This window comes from Triturus cristatus, chromosome 5_1 (assembly GCF_964204655.1).
Source record: "Triturus cristatus chromosome 5_1, aTriCri1.1, whole genome shotgun sequence".
In the NCBI taxonomy this organism is placed as follows: Eukaryota; Metazoa; Chordata; class Amphibia; order Caudata; family Salamandridae; genus Triturus; species Triturus cristatus.
The window spans coordinates 865,862,240-865,880,829 of record NC_140587.1 but is presented as its reverse complement, the minus strand read 5'-3'; the positions used below and the strand labels follow the sequence as shown (position 1 = coordinate 865,880,829).

Genomic DNA, 18,590 nt, shown 5'->3' with positions numbered 1-18,590 from the left:
AACCCGCCAACATCACACCACTGAACGAGCATAGAAGTGAAAACCATGCTGCATTCATACAGGATGTGTACAAAGGCCAGTCGTTGGTGTTGTGGGATGTCTGCGACCGTGGTCATCATGGATGAGATGCCCAGCAAGTGGCACATGGTCGAGTTCACTGTGTGTTTTGTTGCCAAATGGCTGCACCTCCCTCCCACGAGCCCCCACACTTTTGTACGGTACGCTGTTGTATCTCGTGCACTCGTACAGCACACCATTGTAATGCCTATTTGCGCATGTCCTGCTACATTCCAACAACAACATCACAGTGCCGTTTGGAGGTGGTGCATGCCAGTGTACAACATCAACTGCTGCGGCTCTTGTAGCAGGCCACACCAGAACACAGAGACACACTTAACGCACTTCCTGTACACGGACATGTCCGAGACACCCCGTTCCCCTTGCCGGATAGGCACACCCCTGCACTGACCTGTGAACCCCAGACCATCATACGCCAGTTGTGCATGCAGGAGGATGCGTGCGTAGCTACACATCCAGGCTCACTGCCAACGCTGAGGTGACAGCACACTGTGATGTTGCAGGGCTCGTGCCTATCATGCTAAGACAATGACCACAGGGACACACTTACTAAGATGTGGGTTTGGGGGGCATTGGCGGTCCTGGAGTTGTTGAGATGAGTCTCTGTCCCTCATGGGTATCCCTGTATCATGCTCATTGACTCTATGGTACCTGTGGGTGTTCTGGTGTGGCTCTTGACTGTGTTCCCTTTCATGGTGCAGGTAGTTGTCCTGCTTAACACCAGCAGAAAGCAGGTGTAAAATCCCTGGTGCTAACGTGTCTTATCGCCGAAATTTGTTTCGCATTGCAATTGGTGTGAAAGTTGTGATGGGATTTTTTTCGTGTGCAGAACAAGATACGAACTGAGCAGTGTATCTCATCAAGATCCAGCACCTGACGCGCTATTCCCAATCAATATAAATACAATGAGATTTCTTAATAGATTTTGTGTGTACACTGTAACTACAGCCAATACCTCAGTGCAATTCAATACAGGATTTTAGTATTTAGAATAAATCGGAAAGGTGCACCTCGTGTCTTTTTGCACGGGAACGGCTACTCTCCATTTCATTATCAGCACTTTAACGGAAGTAAAGTTGAGATAAATCTAACACACTATTCAGAAGTTAGTGCAAACTGCAGATATCACCAGTATTCCAGCAATAAGTCCCCCAAAATTTAACACCATGGTGGACTCCATCAAATAACAGTAATAATAACAAGAAATAGTCACACACCAGTTAAGAGAACAACCAAAAACGTTATTAATTTTTTTTTCAAACTTTATTTTTTATAATAATAAATATATAAACGAAAAACTATTTTAAAACTTTCTTTTTTTATTAACATATATATGAACAATAAACTAATAAACAAAATGTAACAACAACAATAATAAAAAACAACAAGGCGGAACACTACTGTGGGGACAATGGATGTCGACGACAGACCTGGAAAATAAGAAAGATTGTTAAAAAAACAACAACATGGTATTCTCAACAAAATACCACAAGAAACAAATCACAGATATATAAAATGCATACAGCTAACAAAATTTTATAAGTTTAACTTACAAAAACTGTAAATGTTGCCGCTTTAAAATATTTACCGAAAATGTTTTGCAGAAGGCACCACACAAACAACGTTTTTCTTCAGTGGTGAGGACATTTTTTACTTTTTCCAAGGAGCAAACGAAGACCAATGCCACCTTCATCACTCGCAAGATTTGCGAAAGAGTTCTGTTACGAGGAGATCCTAACAAAAAATACTCGTGCTGCACAGCAAGTATGATGAAACACCTAAGGACCCTTCATCCAAACAATCTTGCACGAGAAGAGTGCAAACAGATGAGAAACACTCCTGTTCTGTATCTGTAAAAAAGAATCACAAATAAATGTAATTAATAACTTTCAAATTTATACTATTCCATTACTGTACAAACACATTTTATATAAAAACTGACTATGAAACTATAGCCCTGAACCACAAGTGTGACGATCATTAAAACACTACATGCATGGTGCATACTACTTTGAAGCAGTTCATGCCCTAAAGCCTACCTCACTAAAACACTACATGCTAACTGACTAAATGATTACAGTAGTATAAGGAGACACACTTGGTGACTCACAGGGTGTTTGCTAGAAGAGTATGAATACTAACTAGGGAATAGAAGTGTGAAACACAACTGTGTAGGTGATTAGAGGACTGCATCCATACTGCATAGGCATTTAAAGCAGTCCATGTGCTAAGGCCTGGCTCACTGCATGACTACTTGGGTACTGACTGAATGATGATCGTACAGCAAGGAGAGTGCCTAGGTGAATTTATAAGTGCTAGGCTTTTCGCACAGAGAATAGATTAGTACTTGGTACTGAATGGGTCACTAGAGGAGTGCAAAGGCAGTGACAAGTGCTGGACTGTATGGATACTGACTAGGAAATTGAAAGTGTGAAAGACAAGTGTCTAGGTGGTTAGAAGACTGCATGCATAGTGCATAGGGGTTTGAAGCAGTCCATGTGCTAAGGCCTGGCTCAGTGTATGAATACTTAGGCACTGACTGAATGATTAGAGTACTGCAAAGATACTATCTTGGTGAATTTATAAGTGTTTGGGTTTTAGCACAGTGAATGGATTAGTACATGGTGCTGAATGGGTCACTAGAGGACTGCAAAGAGAGTCACAGGGTATTTCCTGGAAGTGTATGGATACTGACTAGGGAATTGAAGGTGTGAAAGACAATTGTGTAGGTGGTTAGAGGACTGCATACATAGAGGATAAGGGTTTGAAGCAGTCCATATACTAAGGCCTGGGTCACTGGATGAGTACTTGGGTACTGACTGAATGATTAGAGTACTGCAAGGAGACTGCCTGGGTGAATTTATTAGGATTTGGCGCTGTGAATGGATTGGTACATGATGCTGAATGGGTCACTAGAGGAGTGCAACGGCAGTGACAGGGTGTTTGCTGCAAGTGAACGGATACTGACTGGTGAATTGAAGGTGTGAAAGACAAGTGTGTAGGTGGTTAGAGGACTGCGTGCATAGTGGATATGGGTTTGACGTAGTCCATGTGCTAAGAACTGGCTCAGTGCATGAATACTTAGGCAGTGACTGAATCATTAGAGTACTGGAAAGAGAGTGTCTAGGTGAATTTATAAGTGTTTGAGTTTTGGCACAGTCAATGGATTAGTACATGCTGTTCAATGGGTCTCTAGAGGACTGCAAAGGAAGTGACAGGATGTTTCCTGGAAGTGTATGGATACTGACTAGGGAATTGAAGGTGTAAAAGACAAGTGTATAGTATGTCAGAACTCTTTTATTTGAAGCAATCTATTTGGTACTTAGAAACTGACTAAATAATCAGACTACTTCTAGAACAGTGCTTAGGTAGAACTTTTAAATTTTCAGTTCTGCCACAGTGAACAGAATAGTACATGGTACTGCACCTTAGTGTCAAATTTTATCAATGCATAAGCAAAGACTTGCTTCTAATGCTACTAAAACTTGACAACATGAGAGGTTTTAAATTAGTTATCTGTCAGCAAATACACGATGTTACCAAATGCTTCTCTCACAGTGGTTCTCAAATGCACACAGACTCACAGTGTAATTCTAGACAACAACCACTATACCTAGGAGTTTAACAAAAATCATTCACTACTGTGGAAATAGTAAGCGAACTGCACACAATCTTCATATTTCATGACTGCACGTTTGTGTCAATGCCTTACTCATTTAATCAACACTTAAGCAAAGACTGGCTTCTAACGCTACTAAAACTTGACAACCTGACTGGTTTTAAAACACTTATCTGTCAGCAAATACACAATATTACCAAAAGCTTCTCTCACAATCCTTACCCAAATGCACACAGACTCACAGTGTAATTTTAGACAAGCAACACTATCCTAGGAGTTTACCAAAACTCATTCACTAGTCTGGAAGAGTTAATGGTACTGCACACAATCTACATATTTAAGTACAGCACATCAGTGTCAAAGCATGACTCATTTAATCAACATATAATTAAAGACTGGATTCTAATGCTACTAAAACTTCTCAACATGACAGATTTTAAAACAGTTATCTGTCAGCAAATACATGATGTTACCAAATGATTCTCTCACAGTGATCCCAAATACACACTAACTCACAGTATGATTCTAGACAAGCACCACTATCCCTATGAGCTTACCAAAACTCATTCACTACAGTGCAAGTGATAAGGGAACTGCACACAATCTATATATTTCACAACTGCAATTTACTGTCAATGCCTGACTCATATAATGAAAGCATAAGCCATAACTGTCTTCTAATGCTACTAAAACTTGACAACATGACATGTTTTACAACACTTATCTGTCAGCAAATACACGATGTTACCAAACACTTCTCTCACAGTGGTTCCCAAATACACACAGACTCACAGTGTGATTCTAGACAAACAACACTATCCCTAGCAGCTTACCAAAACTCATTCACTACAGTGGAAGTGGTAAGGGAACTGCACACAATCTACATATTTCACGACTGCACTTTAGTGTCAATGCCTGACTCATTTAATCAACGCATAAGCAATGACTGGCTTCTAATGCTACTAAAATTTGACAACATGACAAGTTTTAAAACAGTTTTCTGTCACCAAATACACAATGTTACCAAACGCTTCTTTCACAGTGGTTCCTAAATGCACACAAACTCACAGTGTGATTCTAGACAGGCACCAGTATCCCTAGGAGTTTACCAAAACTCATTCACAACAGTGGAAGTGATAAGGGAACTGCACACAATCTACATATTTCACGACTGCTCTTTAGTGTCAATGCCTGACTCATTTAATCAACACATAAGCAAAGACTGGCTTCTGATGCTACTAAAACTTGACAACATGACAGGTTTTAAAACAGTTTTCTCTCAGCAAATACACAATGTTACCAAACGCTTCTCTCACAGTGGTTCCCAAATGCACAAAGACTCACAGTGTGATTCTAGAGAAGCACCAGTATTCCTAGGAGTTTACCAAAACTCATTCACTACACTGGAAGTGATAAGGGAACTGCACACAATCTACATATTTCACGACTGCACTTTAGTGTCAATACCGGACTCATTTAATCAACACATAATCAACGCATAAGCAATGACTGGCTTCTAATGCTACTAAAACTTGACAACATGACAGGTTTTAAAACAGTTTTCTCTCAGCAAATACACGATGTTACCAAACGCTTCTCTCACAGTGGTTCCCAAATGCACAAAGACTCACAGTGTGATTCTAGACAAACACCAGTATCCCTAGGAGTTTACCAAATACATATTTCGCGACTGCTCTTTAGTGTCAATGCCTGACTCATTTAATCAACACATAAGCAAAGACTGGCTTCTAATGCTACTAAAACTTGACAACCTGACTGGTTTTAAAACAATTATCTGTCAGCAAATACACAATATTACCAAATGCTTCTCTCACAGTGGTTCCCAAATGCACACAGACTCACTGTGTGATTCTAGACAAACAACACTATCCCTTGCACTATATGAAAACACATTTCTTTTTCTAGAAGTAGTACTACATTTTAGTATAGAAACATAACATAACTCATTTCACAAATTCATAAACAATGACTGGTTTCTAATTCTACCAAAATATAAAAACTGCACAGTTATCTCTCTACAAACACATGAAAAACACAAATGCCAATCACAGAATGGTTTCTACATGCACACACATTGTAGAGAAAAAAAATACTCCCTAAACTTTAGCAGGAAAAATACATTAGTCTGATTAAAATCAAAATAGTCCACATACATCCCCTCACAATTAATTAACTCATCTTTCAAGTTCTTTTGTAGATTAAGGAGTATATCAATCACTCACCATATTTTCTTTTACATAATCTCTGCACTGTGCACCTCTCAGCAAAAGCAAAGAATGGAAAAGTTTCCCTTTCATTTTCCACACATATACATGTAAACATCAAATCACAATCCTTCGCACATAAACTCAAAAGCAAACACACATTTCTATTGGTTAAACATTTCAACCCTTCCCCCAATCTGCCTTCTGCCTGTTACCATAGAAACAGGTCATGGAACACTGCACTGAGCTCACAGGTCACAAGTTCAGCACACAATGATCCTACACAAGACAGGAAGTGTGCTTGACTTTTCAACATATCAGCTTATCATATATAATGTTCCTTACAATCTGTTTTTGTTAACCAATAACAATCATACCTTTAAAAAACAGAAATATACACCCTACCTTTCAGTGTAGAAAGTTGTTATACAACCAATGATTTCTTGTCGTTTTTCAAAAAACGTTGCCGTGGATCCGCGCACCCACCGCGAGAGAATCCATGCATCCAACGCGATAGGATGCGCGCACCGTGCGCACATTTCGCCGCTTTTTTTTTTATAAAAAGGGGGGCCCCAGGGGGTCCTTCTGGGATACCCTAAGCACCTCTAGAGGGTCAGAGTATTCCCACTCTGCCCCCTTTAGATGTTTTACGCACTTATTCCCCTTGCTTCTTCAGCCTAGCTTCTATCGAGGCAGAAAATGGCCGCCAACAGTTCCTGGTTTCGAATGTAGAGAGATGCTCGACAGCCAATTAGCATTCAGCGCGCGATCGGGAGGGTGCGCGCTCGGTTCGGGGAGGGTTCGCGTACGGTGCTGAATGCTAATTGGCTGTCGAGCGTCTCTCTACATTCGAAACCAGGAACTGTTGGCGGCCATTTTCTGCCTCGGTAGAAGCGAGGCTGAAGAAGCAAGGGGAATAAGTGCGTCTTCTCACACACTAAAATAACCTTTGATACACCGACTCAAAATTTCAGACGGCCATTTTGACAACCATAGATACTCCAATACCAATAACTACTCACCCACTCATTGACTTTTAGGTCTACATACATCTCCACTCACTCACCTGTACAGTCACTCATACTTACAGTCACTCTGTGCATTTATACACCTATAGAGACACTCACACACCGCCAATCATCCATTGAGGTACTGATACATCTAGTCAGTCATGTAAATAATTAATCACAGTAAAGTTTACTCACCTATACAGTTAAAAACACTCAAGTTCACTTACTCATAAAAATTCTAACAAATTCTGTGTCTTCCTGCAGAAAAACAAACAGCACATGACACAGATATCCTTGCACTATGGCGCATACAGCCACTCCCAAAATCACACACTCTCACATATAGATAGTTATATACTCTTACACACATATACACTGTGTTTCACATATGTAGTTACTGACACATGTACAACTGAGATATACATTCAATCACTAACACACCCATACATACACTCACCCAACCATACAGTCCATCACAGATGCACTCTTAAAAACATGCACCCACTGAATCACCCACTCACACATCTAGTCACAGAGTCACACACACCCTACCCACACGAACACTTAGGCAATCATACAGATACTCAGACAACCAATCAATAGCCCATATAGACACTCATATAGCTATTCACAAAACCATGCAGCCACTTATACACCAATACACAGACACATACAGACATTCACACAGTTTAGTCACTAGTCTGCACTAAGATACATTTAATGACTCACTTATAGACTCAGTTACGCACCTAGAAAATCATCCATTCACACACTTGTACACCCACTTATTTTTCAACAGGCCTTTCCCTATATATATTAAACATAATAAAACTGTTCAGAAACACATACTCAATGGATGACGTCATCAGTGATGTCATTTGAGATGTCATCAGTGATGTCATCAGTGATGTCACTGACCATGTCATGAGTGATGTAATATGTGACGTCATCAGCAGTGCATTGTGGGGGCGCGAGTTATAGTTAGCTGAACTAACTATAACAGGGGAATTTCTAGGGTTTTGTACGAGGGAAATGTCCAGCTAACTATAACACCCCTGAAACCAATGTTTTTTCAGTGAATATATATATATATATATATAATATATATATATAGGGTTTAGGGGTGGGTAGTACTGGTATGTATGTATATGTATAGGGTTTAGGGGTGGGTAGTGGTAAATGGTGGTAAGGATAGTTTTAGGGTTTGGGGTGGGTAGTGGTAAAGAGTTGTAAGGAGAATCTTAGGGCTTATGGGTGGGTAGTTGTAAAGAAAGATTAAGAGTAAATGGAAAAAGGCTGGGGACTTGTCCTCCCAAAAAATAAAATAAAAGAATCCAATATTAAGGGCCTGATTCACAAAGGTAAATTTACACTTATGAGCAAGTTTACAATTTTTGGAGTATTCACAAACTATAAATTTCATTTTGCTAATAGTAATTTTGCGCAGTTGGGGCAAAGAACTCCGCACATAAAAATATGAGACAGGCCTATCTTTTTATGTGTGGAGTCTCCACCATGAGTGCGGAGTCTCCGCAACCATAAAATTACTATTAGTAGAATTAAACTTGAAGTTTGTGAACACCCAAAAAATAATAAACTTACAAAAAAGTGTATGTTTTCCTTTGTGAATCAAGTCCTCTTTGTATGGTTTAGGGCTAAGTATTGGTAAAGGGAGATAGGGGTTATTTTAGCATTTAGGGGTGGGGAATGTTAAAGCAGGGCACAACTAAAATATAAAAAAGGTAGGGGTTTGGGGTTTCACCTTCAAAAAAGAAAAAAGATAAATGTCATATTAATGCATATTATACTTACCATGAATGGTAAACGCATGTGTGATAAAAGTATCTGTGTGGTAAAGGCATGCATTGTATTTTCATACAACCGATTGTACGATGCTCTTGGCTTGATAATCTAAGCAAGATCACCGAATACGATGGCGGATACTTTTCTAACATTAAACTTTGCCAGATATTGTCTAGTAGGCCACAGATTCTGCTCATTATCTACCAATACAATAATGATGCCACTATTCAATCATTGATATTGCTACCTCTTGCCCAAGATTCCGTTGTCCCCCACTTTATTATAATTTAGTTGCTTTGATTATTCCCCTTTTAGCTTCAAACTGTGGGCACTTTATTAACAAGGGCCCAATTATGAGTTTTGGTGGTGCAGGGGTGGGTAGTACATCACCGCCGCACCCGCACCGCCAGGACTCTCCGCTGCCTGCCTGCCAGATTACGATTTTAAAGTAGTTTGGCTGGCAGGCTGCGTGGCGGTCCAATGACAGTGCCTCCTTCAAAGGTGGCGGTGCTTTTGAAAAAGCCATCACAATAGGAACGTCTCACAAGGTTCCTGCACGGTATGGATTCGAAAGTCCATGCTGTGCAGGAACTGTTGTGTATGCACACAGGGTGACACATGGTATACCCCCCTGTGTGCATCCACAAGCGTAGGAGGGACAGGGGGCACATTAGGGCTCCCTCTATTTCCTCTCCTACAGTGTACACAGCTGGCAGAGAGGAAACTTGCAATATGCTTGGCGAGGCTGACACGGTTCCGCCAAACATAGTACAGCATCCTGACTGCCACGCCACTTCCCGGGAATGAGGGTTCCCTGGTGGCGGTACCAGGGTGGTCCAACCTCCCAACTTGTAAGGGTGCAGTTGGACCACCGGTGCCTCGGTGGCTGGACTGCCACCGCTGCACCACTGCCAGTCTGGCAGTCCTCAGACCGCCAGACTCGTAATTAGGGCCTAAGTATTTTTCACTCGTGTATCATGTTAGAGAAATTCGATCATTTTTAAAATTCGGAATGTCTCCAAATTATGGGAGTATAATTTTAATTGAAGGTATCACTTTTTTAGACACCTAAATGTACTACATGGATTTATTTTGTACCTGATTGGAAAACATGAAATTGTGGAATGCCCCATACAAGTATCTGATTTAAAAATATATTTTACTTTCAGTCAGATGTATGTTTTGGTGATTTGTGTATTGTATGGTAAGGTAAACACATTCTGAAAGATGCTCAATAAACTGTTTGCTGCTACTACCAATACCCAATACTGTTATAGTGTTCTGCATGTTACCTAAAAGTTAATAAAAACATTTATTTAATAGAAAAATTGAGATTCCTGGAACCATGAATAAATAAGCAGTAAATAAGTGTTTGCTTATTCCAGCGCGTTTCTGATGAAAATCTCGATTAGAAACAATTGAACGCTTTGATGACGAAGTCTGTTCATAATGGTTGCATACTTTGAAGTTATTTTGAAATGCCGGAAAATATGAACAAGTGATAATTAGCGGAGAAAATCAATTCCATAAAAAAAAAACTACCTGAATAATTGAGATTTCTGAAAACTCAATGGCATTTCTAGACAAGCATTTGACATTTTAGGTACTTTGGTACTCAGTGACAATTCAGTGTGAAATATTGGTTATTGAGTTGCACTAATGACCCAACATCACAGAACTCCTTGAATCATGCATACTCTTCCAGGGGAAACAAAGCACTAGCTCACCTATGTTACCCAATTAATGGCTTATTTACAACCTCTAATTCACCATATATTGTTCCTCCCATTTATTTCGCAAAATTAATAAAGTTTATAATATTCATTTTTTTTTATCCACACACACCTGCCCTCCTACTGGGGCAATATCACTAACTCATTTGCTACGCTTAGGTACCAAGCGTTCTGTTACAAAAATAATACAATTCTTGCTATCCACAGGCAGTGCATGAGTTACATAGTTTTTTAAGCATTCCTCTTTCTGTAAGAAATCATTTCATGAATTTAGGCCCAGGTTTACTAATCTTTCCCGCAACGCAATGCAGCTCAAATCAATGTTTGAAAGTTTCTGCACTGTGTTGCGTATTGGGTAGGGAGCTGATTTGAGCCATATTTACCAAGATATTATGTTGTTCAGCTTTTTTTCTGTGCTGGTGCGCCTGTGGCTGCCTATCACTAAAGCAGGCACACTTTTGCATATGCACTTTAGCACTGATCAGCAGTGGTAAAGTGCCCAGAATCCTATAGCCAACAAAAACAGGGTAAAAAAACATAGGAGGCAAAAGGCATAACGTTTGGGGAGACTCCTGCATAAAGGGCCAATTCGAACACTGGCCACGTATACTGCAACGTCTTTTGTAGCAAAGAGAGATTTGTCGAACTGGGAAGTTTCTATTTGTGGAATTCTCCAATGTCTCTTTTTGATAGTTTTCAATTTGTTAGACAACGTGGAGAACGTTGTTACACTAGTCATTTTCTTGTCTTGTTTCTTTGCTTTGGTTGTGTCTCAATAGAGCCTCACAGCTGTTGATTTTGCTCTTTCTCTTGTTTCTTAATTAAGGGCACAAGATACTGTCTTTGTTTCACTTTGGATTCAAGTATGTATGTTTTTTCTGCAAAGATGCTAACCACCAAAATTCTACACACTCCTCACAACAAAAAGTCAGTTTCTTCTTCTGAAATGCAGTCCACCTCAAAGGCTTCTTCTGCAATGTATATGAAGGTATCGTGAATTTAAATATTAGGATCACCAGAAACTTTCTGGTAACTTTCCGCATTCGACAGGAGCCATTGGCACGTAGTTCTATAATCTATTGTGTCTTGTATCACCAGTACATCTCTGTCGGTTTTATTGTGATATCTTTAACAAGTTCATTTAGGACTAGGCATTCTGTTCATGGAAGATTGTAAAAAGGAGTCTGCGATTTCTTTCTGCCTCCCGAGCGTGGGTGTTCCCCTGTCCACCCATGGATTTTGGTGCATTCCCAGAGTTATCAGTACTGGTAGACCTGGGAATGCGTCAACATGCTATGCCTTCTCAAGTGAAGCATAGTGAGCAGAAATATCCTTATTTCTCCTCGTTCTATGTGTGCTGCATCCTACAGCTCACTTATAAAGAGGAAAATACCTCAGAGGATTGTTTTTGTGCAGGAAGGTTCCCCTTCCGGCTCAAAAACAATTCTGCTTACAATGCAGGCACCCTTGCCCCATGTTGCTAGGGTGCCTGCGTTGGTGCTGGGCAGCACATTGTGCACCAGCGCAGGGAAAAGACAGGAATGTGCAGTTTAATGTTAAATATGGCTCATTCTTGCCTTTTCCCTATCATGCAGCGCAGCAAGGTAGCTTGCTGCACTGCATGTTTTTTTGATAAATATTCTCCTAAAAGTCCAAATATTTGAATTAGATAAATAGGCACAGTTTTGAACTGGTAAGGACATGACCTATAGGTATTTTGCATGGTATCGCTCACTGCGATGCCTTTGTGCTTACTGCAGTCAATGTTTGCAGAAATATCAGGGAAATCAGCAGTAAAGACATGACTACCAGACCATAAAACAGGCCCACAAGCAACCCGAAAAAACCGGCCCACATACTGATCGGTAAAATCAGCCCTTCTGGCTCTGCCAGATTGCCCTGTAGGCCAGTCCAGCCATGGGTTTAAGTAATAGTCATCCTTCTTACACGACTTCACGGATATCACTGTGAGGGGGGCATGGATAAAGTTATGTGTCTTCTTATATTGTTATGGATACAAAGAAGGAAATGGAAATAGTGTTTTTCAACAAAACAAGGTACGTTCTATATACTTTATAAGAAAAAATATATATTTTCTGTGTTCCCAATCATTCAATCATTGAAGCGAGGTACCATACCTCCTTATTGAAACGTGAAATTGTTTGAAAACTGAAGATTTTAAATTTGGAAATATCTATGAAAATTACAAGTAGGAAATTCTCTGAATAACTTGTTCTCTTGGTTACCACTAAACCATGGACTGGTGTGAATCGTATGTTAAAAAAATAAAAATAAAATGTCTCTGCTTCCAAGAATTGACCTGTTCCGAATTTAGCGAATGTGCGCAAGATATAAGCAATGAAATAAGACAGGACATTTCAAGAGTGCTCATATATTTATATATGGATTTATGAACAACAGTTTTTTTTTTGTCAGTGTTATGTGTTACAAAAGCTGGAATGTAGGCATGTTGAGAAAAACAAAAACAATGCCATGTCTGAGGAAAAACGATCTGACTGTGAGCAAAAATTACATAAAAGCATCTCAAACAATTCCAAGAATATGCAGCAAAAAATAGGTGCTATTTTAAAGTCATTGAATAATCCAGTTTAGCTGTATTTTGAAGGCGCAAGAAAATGAAGGCAAGTCGGCACTTATGGTTTAACAGAAAAATGAGTGGTAAGAGGGAGAGAGAATGATTGATGTCGAAACAAGCCTTGGTACACCACACTGATCGATGGCTTCCTGCCTGGTTTATAATAATATGGCGTTAGCTCTGAACCTTCAGTGTCAAACGAGTATTCGCATCCAGACAAGAGATAGTTCCTTACCTGTAAAAACTTGAAGAAAAAGTGCTCGTAAGTATCTTGTATTCAGGGCCGGGCTGGGAACGCAAACTGGTCCTGGCAATTGAGTTGGAATGGCCTGCGGTGGTGGGGGGGCAGCTGGGGGGGTGCACGTGGAAAACAGTGCAGCTGCTTTTGTTACAGGGGGCCGATAAAACTGGCCCCAGTAACAAAAACAGCCACCAGGAGTCCAATAAACTGCCCCCCCAACTTGGCGGCTCAACGGGGAAATGCCCAGTGCCCGCTACAGCCAATCCGACCCTGCTTGTAACCCTGAAAAGGAACAGAGGCCATTCAGATCATATAGCTGACCCAGCGTCCGAACCCCATTCGAAAGGCATGCGGAGTTCAGTTTGGGTCCCGTTGTGGGCCCCCAGGGGGTTGGTGGGCTGCACTTGGGGGGTACCCATGGTACCCTAAACATTGGCATACACAAGGTGGCAGGCACCGCGCGGTGCATGTCACGTTGTGCATGCCAATGCACAACATACATATATTGCATTGTAGCGGGTGCTGCTTACAGCACCGCCCGCCGCAATGCAATATATGTGGGATGCCACCGGCACTGTGGCGGTGGTGGTGGCATCCTAATTGCCATGGCGGGACTGCCGCACCTCTGGTGGTCGGTCCCTTGTACCGTTACAGTGGCGGGCGGACAAAGTCCACCCACCATCGTAATGGACCCCTTAGTCTACTTATTTCCAACCCTATAACTCCACACAACTCACAACCTACATTGAAAATTAAAAACAAGTCTTTGCATAATTAACATCATTAATTTCCAATTAAACAAATATTAATTAAAAAAACTAATAAAAATACATAAAATGTAATTAATTTCCCAGCCTTTACACCTATAATACCCACAACCCACACCTAAAATTAAACTGTAAAAAAATTTAATTACACAATAAAAAAGAAATTAAATTTAATAACCTATAGTATTTAACAACTAATTATAAAGTAACTTAAATTAGTTTACTCCCCACCCTTCACCCCTATAAACCTAAAGCCCACACACAAAACAAATTAAACAATTACCCTAATTAATTATCAACTAATTATTTAATATTAATTATCACTAATTATTAATTAATAAAAAAATAAATTACTTCCAATCCTTTACCCCTAAAAACCCCCAAACCTGCAACTAAAATAATTGCACAATTTTCATATTTTATTGCCAGTTAGTTACTATTAATTAACAGTTAATTAATAATTAATGAAAAATAAATTACTTCCCACCCTTTACCCCTATAAACCCCACAACCCGCACCTAAAATTAATTACGCAATTACCATAATTAATTGTCAATTGATTAATTATTGTTAATTAACAGCTAACTATTAATTAATTAAAAATAAATTACTTCCCACCCTTCATCTGTATAAACCTCACAACCCGCACCTAAAATAATTAAAAACCCAATTAACATTATAACATCGCAATTAAATAAATATTAATAAATACAAAATATTAATTTATTTATTATAACTAAATTACTTCCCACCCTATTCCCTTATAAACCCACCACCCACTATGGAACTAAAAAATGCAAAACTTAACTAAAATAAAATTAATAACTGCTAAAAATGTAACACATATATTAAAAAAATAATAAACAATATTTATACAACAAAATACATCATATACATTTAAAATATATACTAAAATACAAAACACCAAATAAAAAATCGATATTTTAAACAACTATATTTTTGCAAATGATATTAATAACTTTTATATTTTTAAAATCGATATTACCTACCTTCAAATCGATATTCTTGACAACGATATTCTTGCACTCGATATTTCCATTGCACAATATTTTAAACTCGATATTATGGTAGTTTGTAGTTTTTTACCCTCAATATTCTGTCTCATTACCGGTTTAGTTAGCCTCCATTCTAGAATGTAGAAAAACAACCTATTGCAACTGGATATTTCTTAGCAAGTACAATATTGTTATTCACACCTACTACAATGATAGAATGAAGTTAGTATAAAATGTTTTTGTGATTACTAAAACAATTTCCTCTATGAAGTTATTGGAAATAAGCAAGTGAAGTCAAATCATTGTAGATAATAAAGAATAAATGGGTGTTATATGAAATTATATAAAATGAAATCGCAATTTGTAGAGCGCTCTACTTCCCGAAGGTGTCTAAGCGCTAAGAATTTCTGGCATGTGGGAAGGAGAGACCTAATGGAAAGACCTAGGAAGAAAATCACATGCAAATGGATGTAGAATATCCATCTGGCAATACCTATTTATTAAAGAGACATGTCTTTAGGGCCTCGCAGAATGCCAATAGTTTTTTTTTTTTTCAATTCCAGGGGCATAGAGTTCTATAGTTTGCCTGTTCCCACAGCAAAGCTTCTACCAGTCCAGGTGGTTTTCTTATTTTTGGGAATGATCACATTGGCCAGGGAAGCAGACCTTAGAGATCTTAATGCACATACCACTGAGAGTATTGCCTCAAGGAATCAGGGCTGTCGTGGTGCAGGGCATTGAAGGCAATGCAAAGATATTTGAATTCCACCTGCTTTTTCACTGGTAGCCAGTGGAGTGCCAGGGGAGTGTGGGAGACTGATTGATATTTAGAAACCCAAGAAGTAACATAACTACCACATTTTAAACCATCTGTAACTTGTGTAGGGATTATTTATGCACATTGAGGAGTAGTCCACTACAGTAATCAATTTAAAAAAACAAGTGCAGCAATCACTTTCTATTATGTTTACTTAAATAACATAATAGAAAAAAGAGTTAATTTCTGTTGGGGTTTCAATATAATTCTTCTTTATCCTCTCTGAGACGTTTACAAAGATTTTACTTTCCCCCCGCACTTTTACACTTACTGGTAAGACTAGAGTTACATAGACCCTATACTGCTTGAACAGAATCACTTATCTTCCCAATTTTCAACATCTTATCCTTTTCTTTGATTTCCTATTATATCCTTCAGAGTCTTCTCAACTATCATTATGGATGCATGATTGTAGCCATGAACAATTTCTTTTTGTAACAAATCACATATCAGGTGATCTTAAAATATCTATGTACCTCCAGATGGCAACAAGGATTTTGCATCTGTGCTCATTTTTCTGACCTAAAAGTAATTGATTCGATGCCCTAGACACAATTGCCTCACCGTTGCAAAATAGCACACTGCTTAAATTCCTGCTTTAATAGGTTTTTATTTGTGGAAATGCACCGCTGCAGATTTCATGCCCTGGTGTGATGTGTGGGAATGTTAGTAATCTAGGCCATATGTATATATCTATAGTTACAAGTACACTGATAGACTACCGAGCATATATACTATATACGTCTTTAAGGTTTGTGGGTATGGAGATAACAATAGTAAATCCATACTTACCTTTATGTACTTACCGTGACAATATTTTGGTTGTTAATATTTAGACCACAATATTTTTGAGAGACGATATGTCTGCTCTCGACTTTCTGATATACAACTGCTGCCATTCTAGAAAATGTCATACAGCTGGGACGATTCAGTTCAGTATGAACATTATAAACATAAAATGTGCTTGAGTGGTCCTTGTTGCCTTTGTTGTAACCTGTCATGCTCTATGAATGTAGGAAATGTCTTGAATCCCTAGGTGCTTTTGTACCTTTGAAGCCAACAGGTTAGAAGAAGTATCTATGATGCTATCAGTAGCATTTTAAATGCTCTTTAATTTGGATACAAGTGTATGAAGGACTGTACTCGAATATGCCCTTTTCTAGTATAGTGTAGCCATAGGGATTGTTCACATGGATACCCAAACAAATAATCCCTTGTTCTGTTTTGTTCATTGAAAACAATCATTATGTGTTAGACCTTCAGTCAAGTGTACATAAACAAAATGAGTCATATTAAATATTTGCTTCCAGAAAGAAGAAAGAGAGAGAAACAAGAAGGAGAATGGCAAAATCGAAGCCCCGGCCCCCTAATCAGTCTCGGGTAAGAAGACTTTTTTAAGCTATTGCAAGAGCTAATGGAGGCAGGGTATGGTTTATGGAACGTAATGGGCACTGATCCACTCGTATATAAGCCAAATTACATTACGCAAAGTTTTATTGCTTTTCTTTAGAAGGTTTAATCAGTTATCTAATGGAGACGATATTTAATTAGTGCAGATTGAAGCAGTTGACTTGATAGGCACGGGAGCAAACTGTACACATTGGGGCTTCACTCTCAAAATTTTTTTAAACCTTAGTTTCAAAATAAATACAAATGAATAAAGTTTATTGTACTTTCCACAGTTTCAAATACCTCAATACTGATTTGCATGATAATTTTTACTTCTCCTTGGTTTTTATGCCTTGAATAGATTCCATAAAAAGTTTTTGTTAAGGGAAGAAGTTCATTCTGTTCCATTGGGGAAAAAATGGAGCACCTCTATATTTTTCAGTGGTGATGAGGAAAGGGTTTTTCTACAGGAAGAAGCTGTTCCCACAGGGATAAAACAGATCCAAAGTAAAGTTCTGGAAACCAATTTGAGTCATAGGGGCCGATTAGGATGGCGGGCGGTACCCCCCCATGTGCACCCCCAATACTTTGGGGGCCCACAATGGGACCCCGTAAGCACAATCCGCACGGAAAGGCTGCTTCCTGCTGCCTTCCTAATATGGATGGCGGTGTCTAGCAGACACCGCCACCATATCAGGCCCTTTTTCCGCCCATTCACCTTTGTGACCAGCGGAAAACCGGCGGACGGTCTTTCCATCCGCCGGGGTCCCCCCGCCATACTAATAATGGCAGGGGGGAAATGGGTGGCGGGCGGGGTACGTTGTAGGGCGGATCGCCACGTCCATGCGGGCGGTGGCGATCCGCCCTACATTCTAATCGACCCCTTAATTATTAGTGTTGGGTGTTAGGGGCTTATACCTGGAAATGAATGTGATTGATTTCTATGTGTATCTCTCAGGGATTCTGTAAATTCCAGCAAAATTAGGAAATCTAGGATAAACAGAGATTGCGTTAAATCCACTAGTTTTTTGACACTTCAAAGATTAGTTACTTTAATGAGCAAAACGATTCATGTACATTTTCTTCACCAAAGGAATTAAATAGAAACCTGTATTGAAAGAACCGAGGGACATATTTACAAGCCCCTATAGCCACAGGAACTGCACTTTTTACGTCGTTCCTGGGGAGATAGGGGCCTCACCTTTTTTAAAAGGTGACATTAAATAAGGCACCCTTTCACGCTACACTTAGCGTGAAAGGGGTGCACAATGGGTGCTGCGGTGGGCGTTCCGCCGC

The 18,590-nt window shown here is 39.4% G+C and overlaps 1 protein-coding gene across 7 annotated transcripts in view; it reads left to right on the top strand.

The window, feature by feature from the left end:
* The window catches only part of CD226 (CD226 molecule), a 434,463-nt gene that overhangs the window by 229,205 nt on the left and 186,668 nt on the right, over nt 1–18,590 (top strand). For 6 of the 7 annotated variants that reach the window (XM_085605899.1, XM_085605901.1, XM_085605894.1 and 3 more), the window contains one exon: nt 17,216–17,285. The exons of the other annotated variant lie outside the window; for it this stretch is intronic. In XM_085605899.1, the coding sequence (XP_085462025.1) occupies nt 17,216–17,285 (70 nt within the window). The remainder of the gene's footprint in view (nt 1–17,215; nt 17,286–18,590) is intronic. 7 annotated transcript variants of the gene reach the window in all.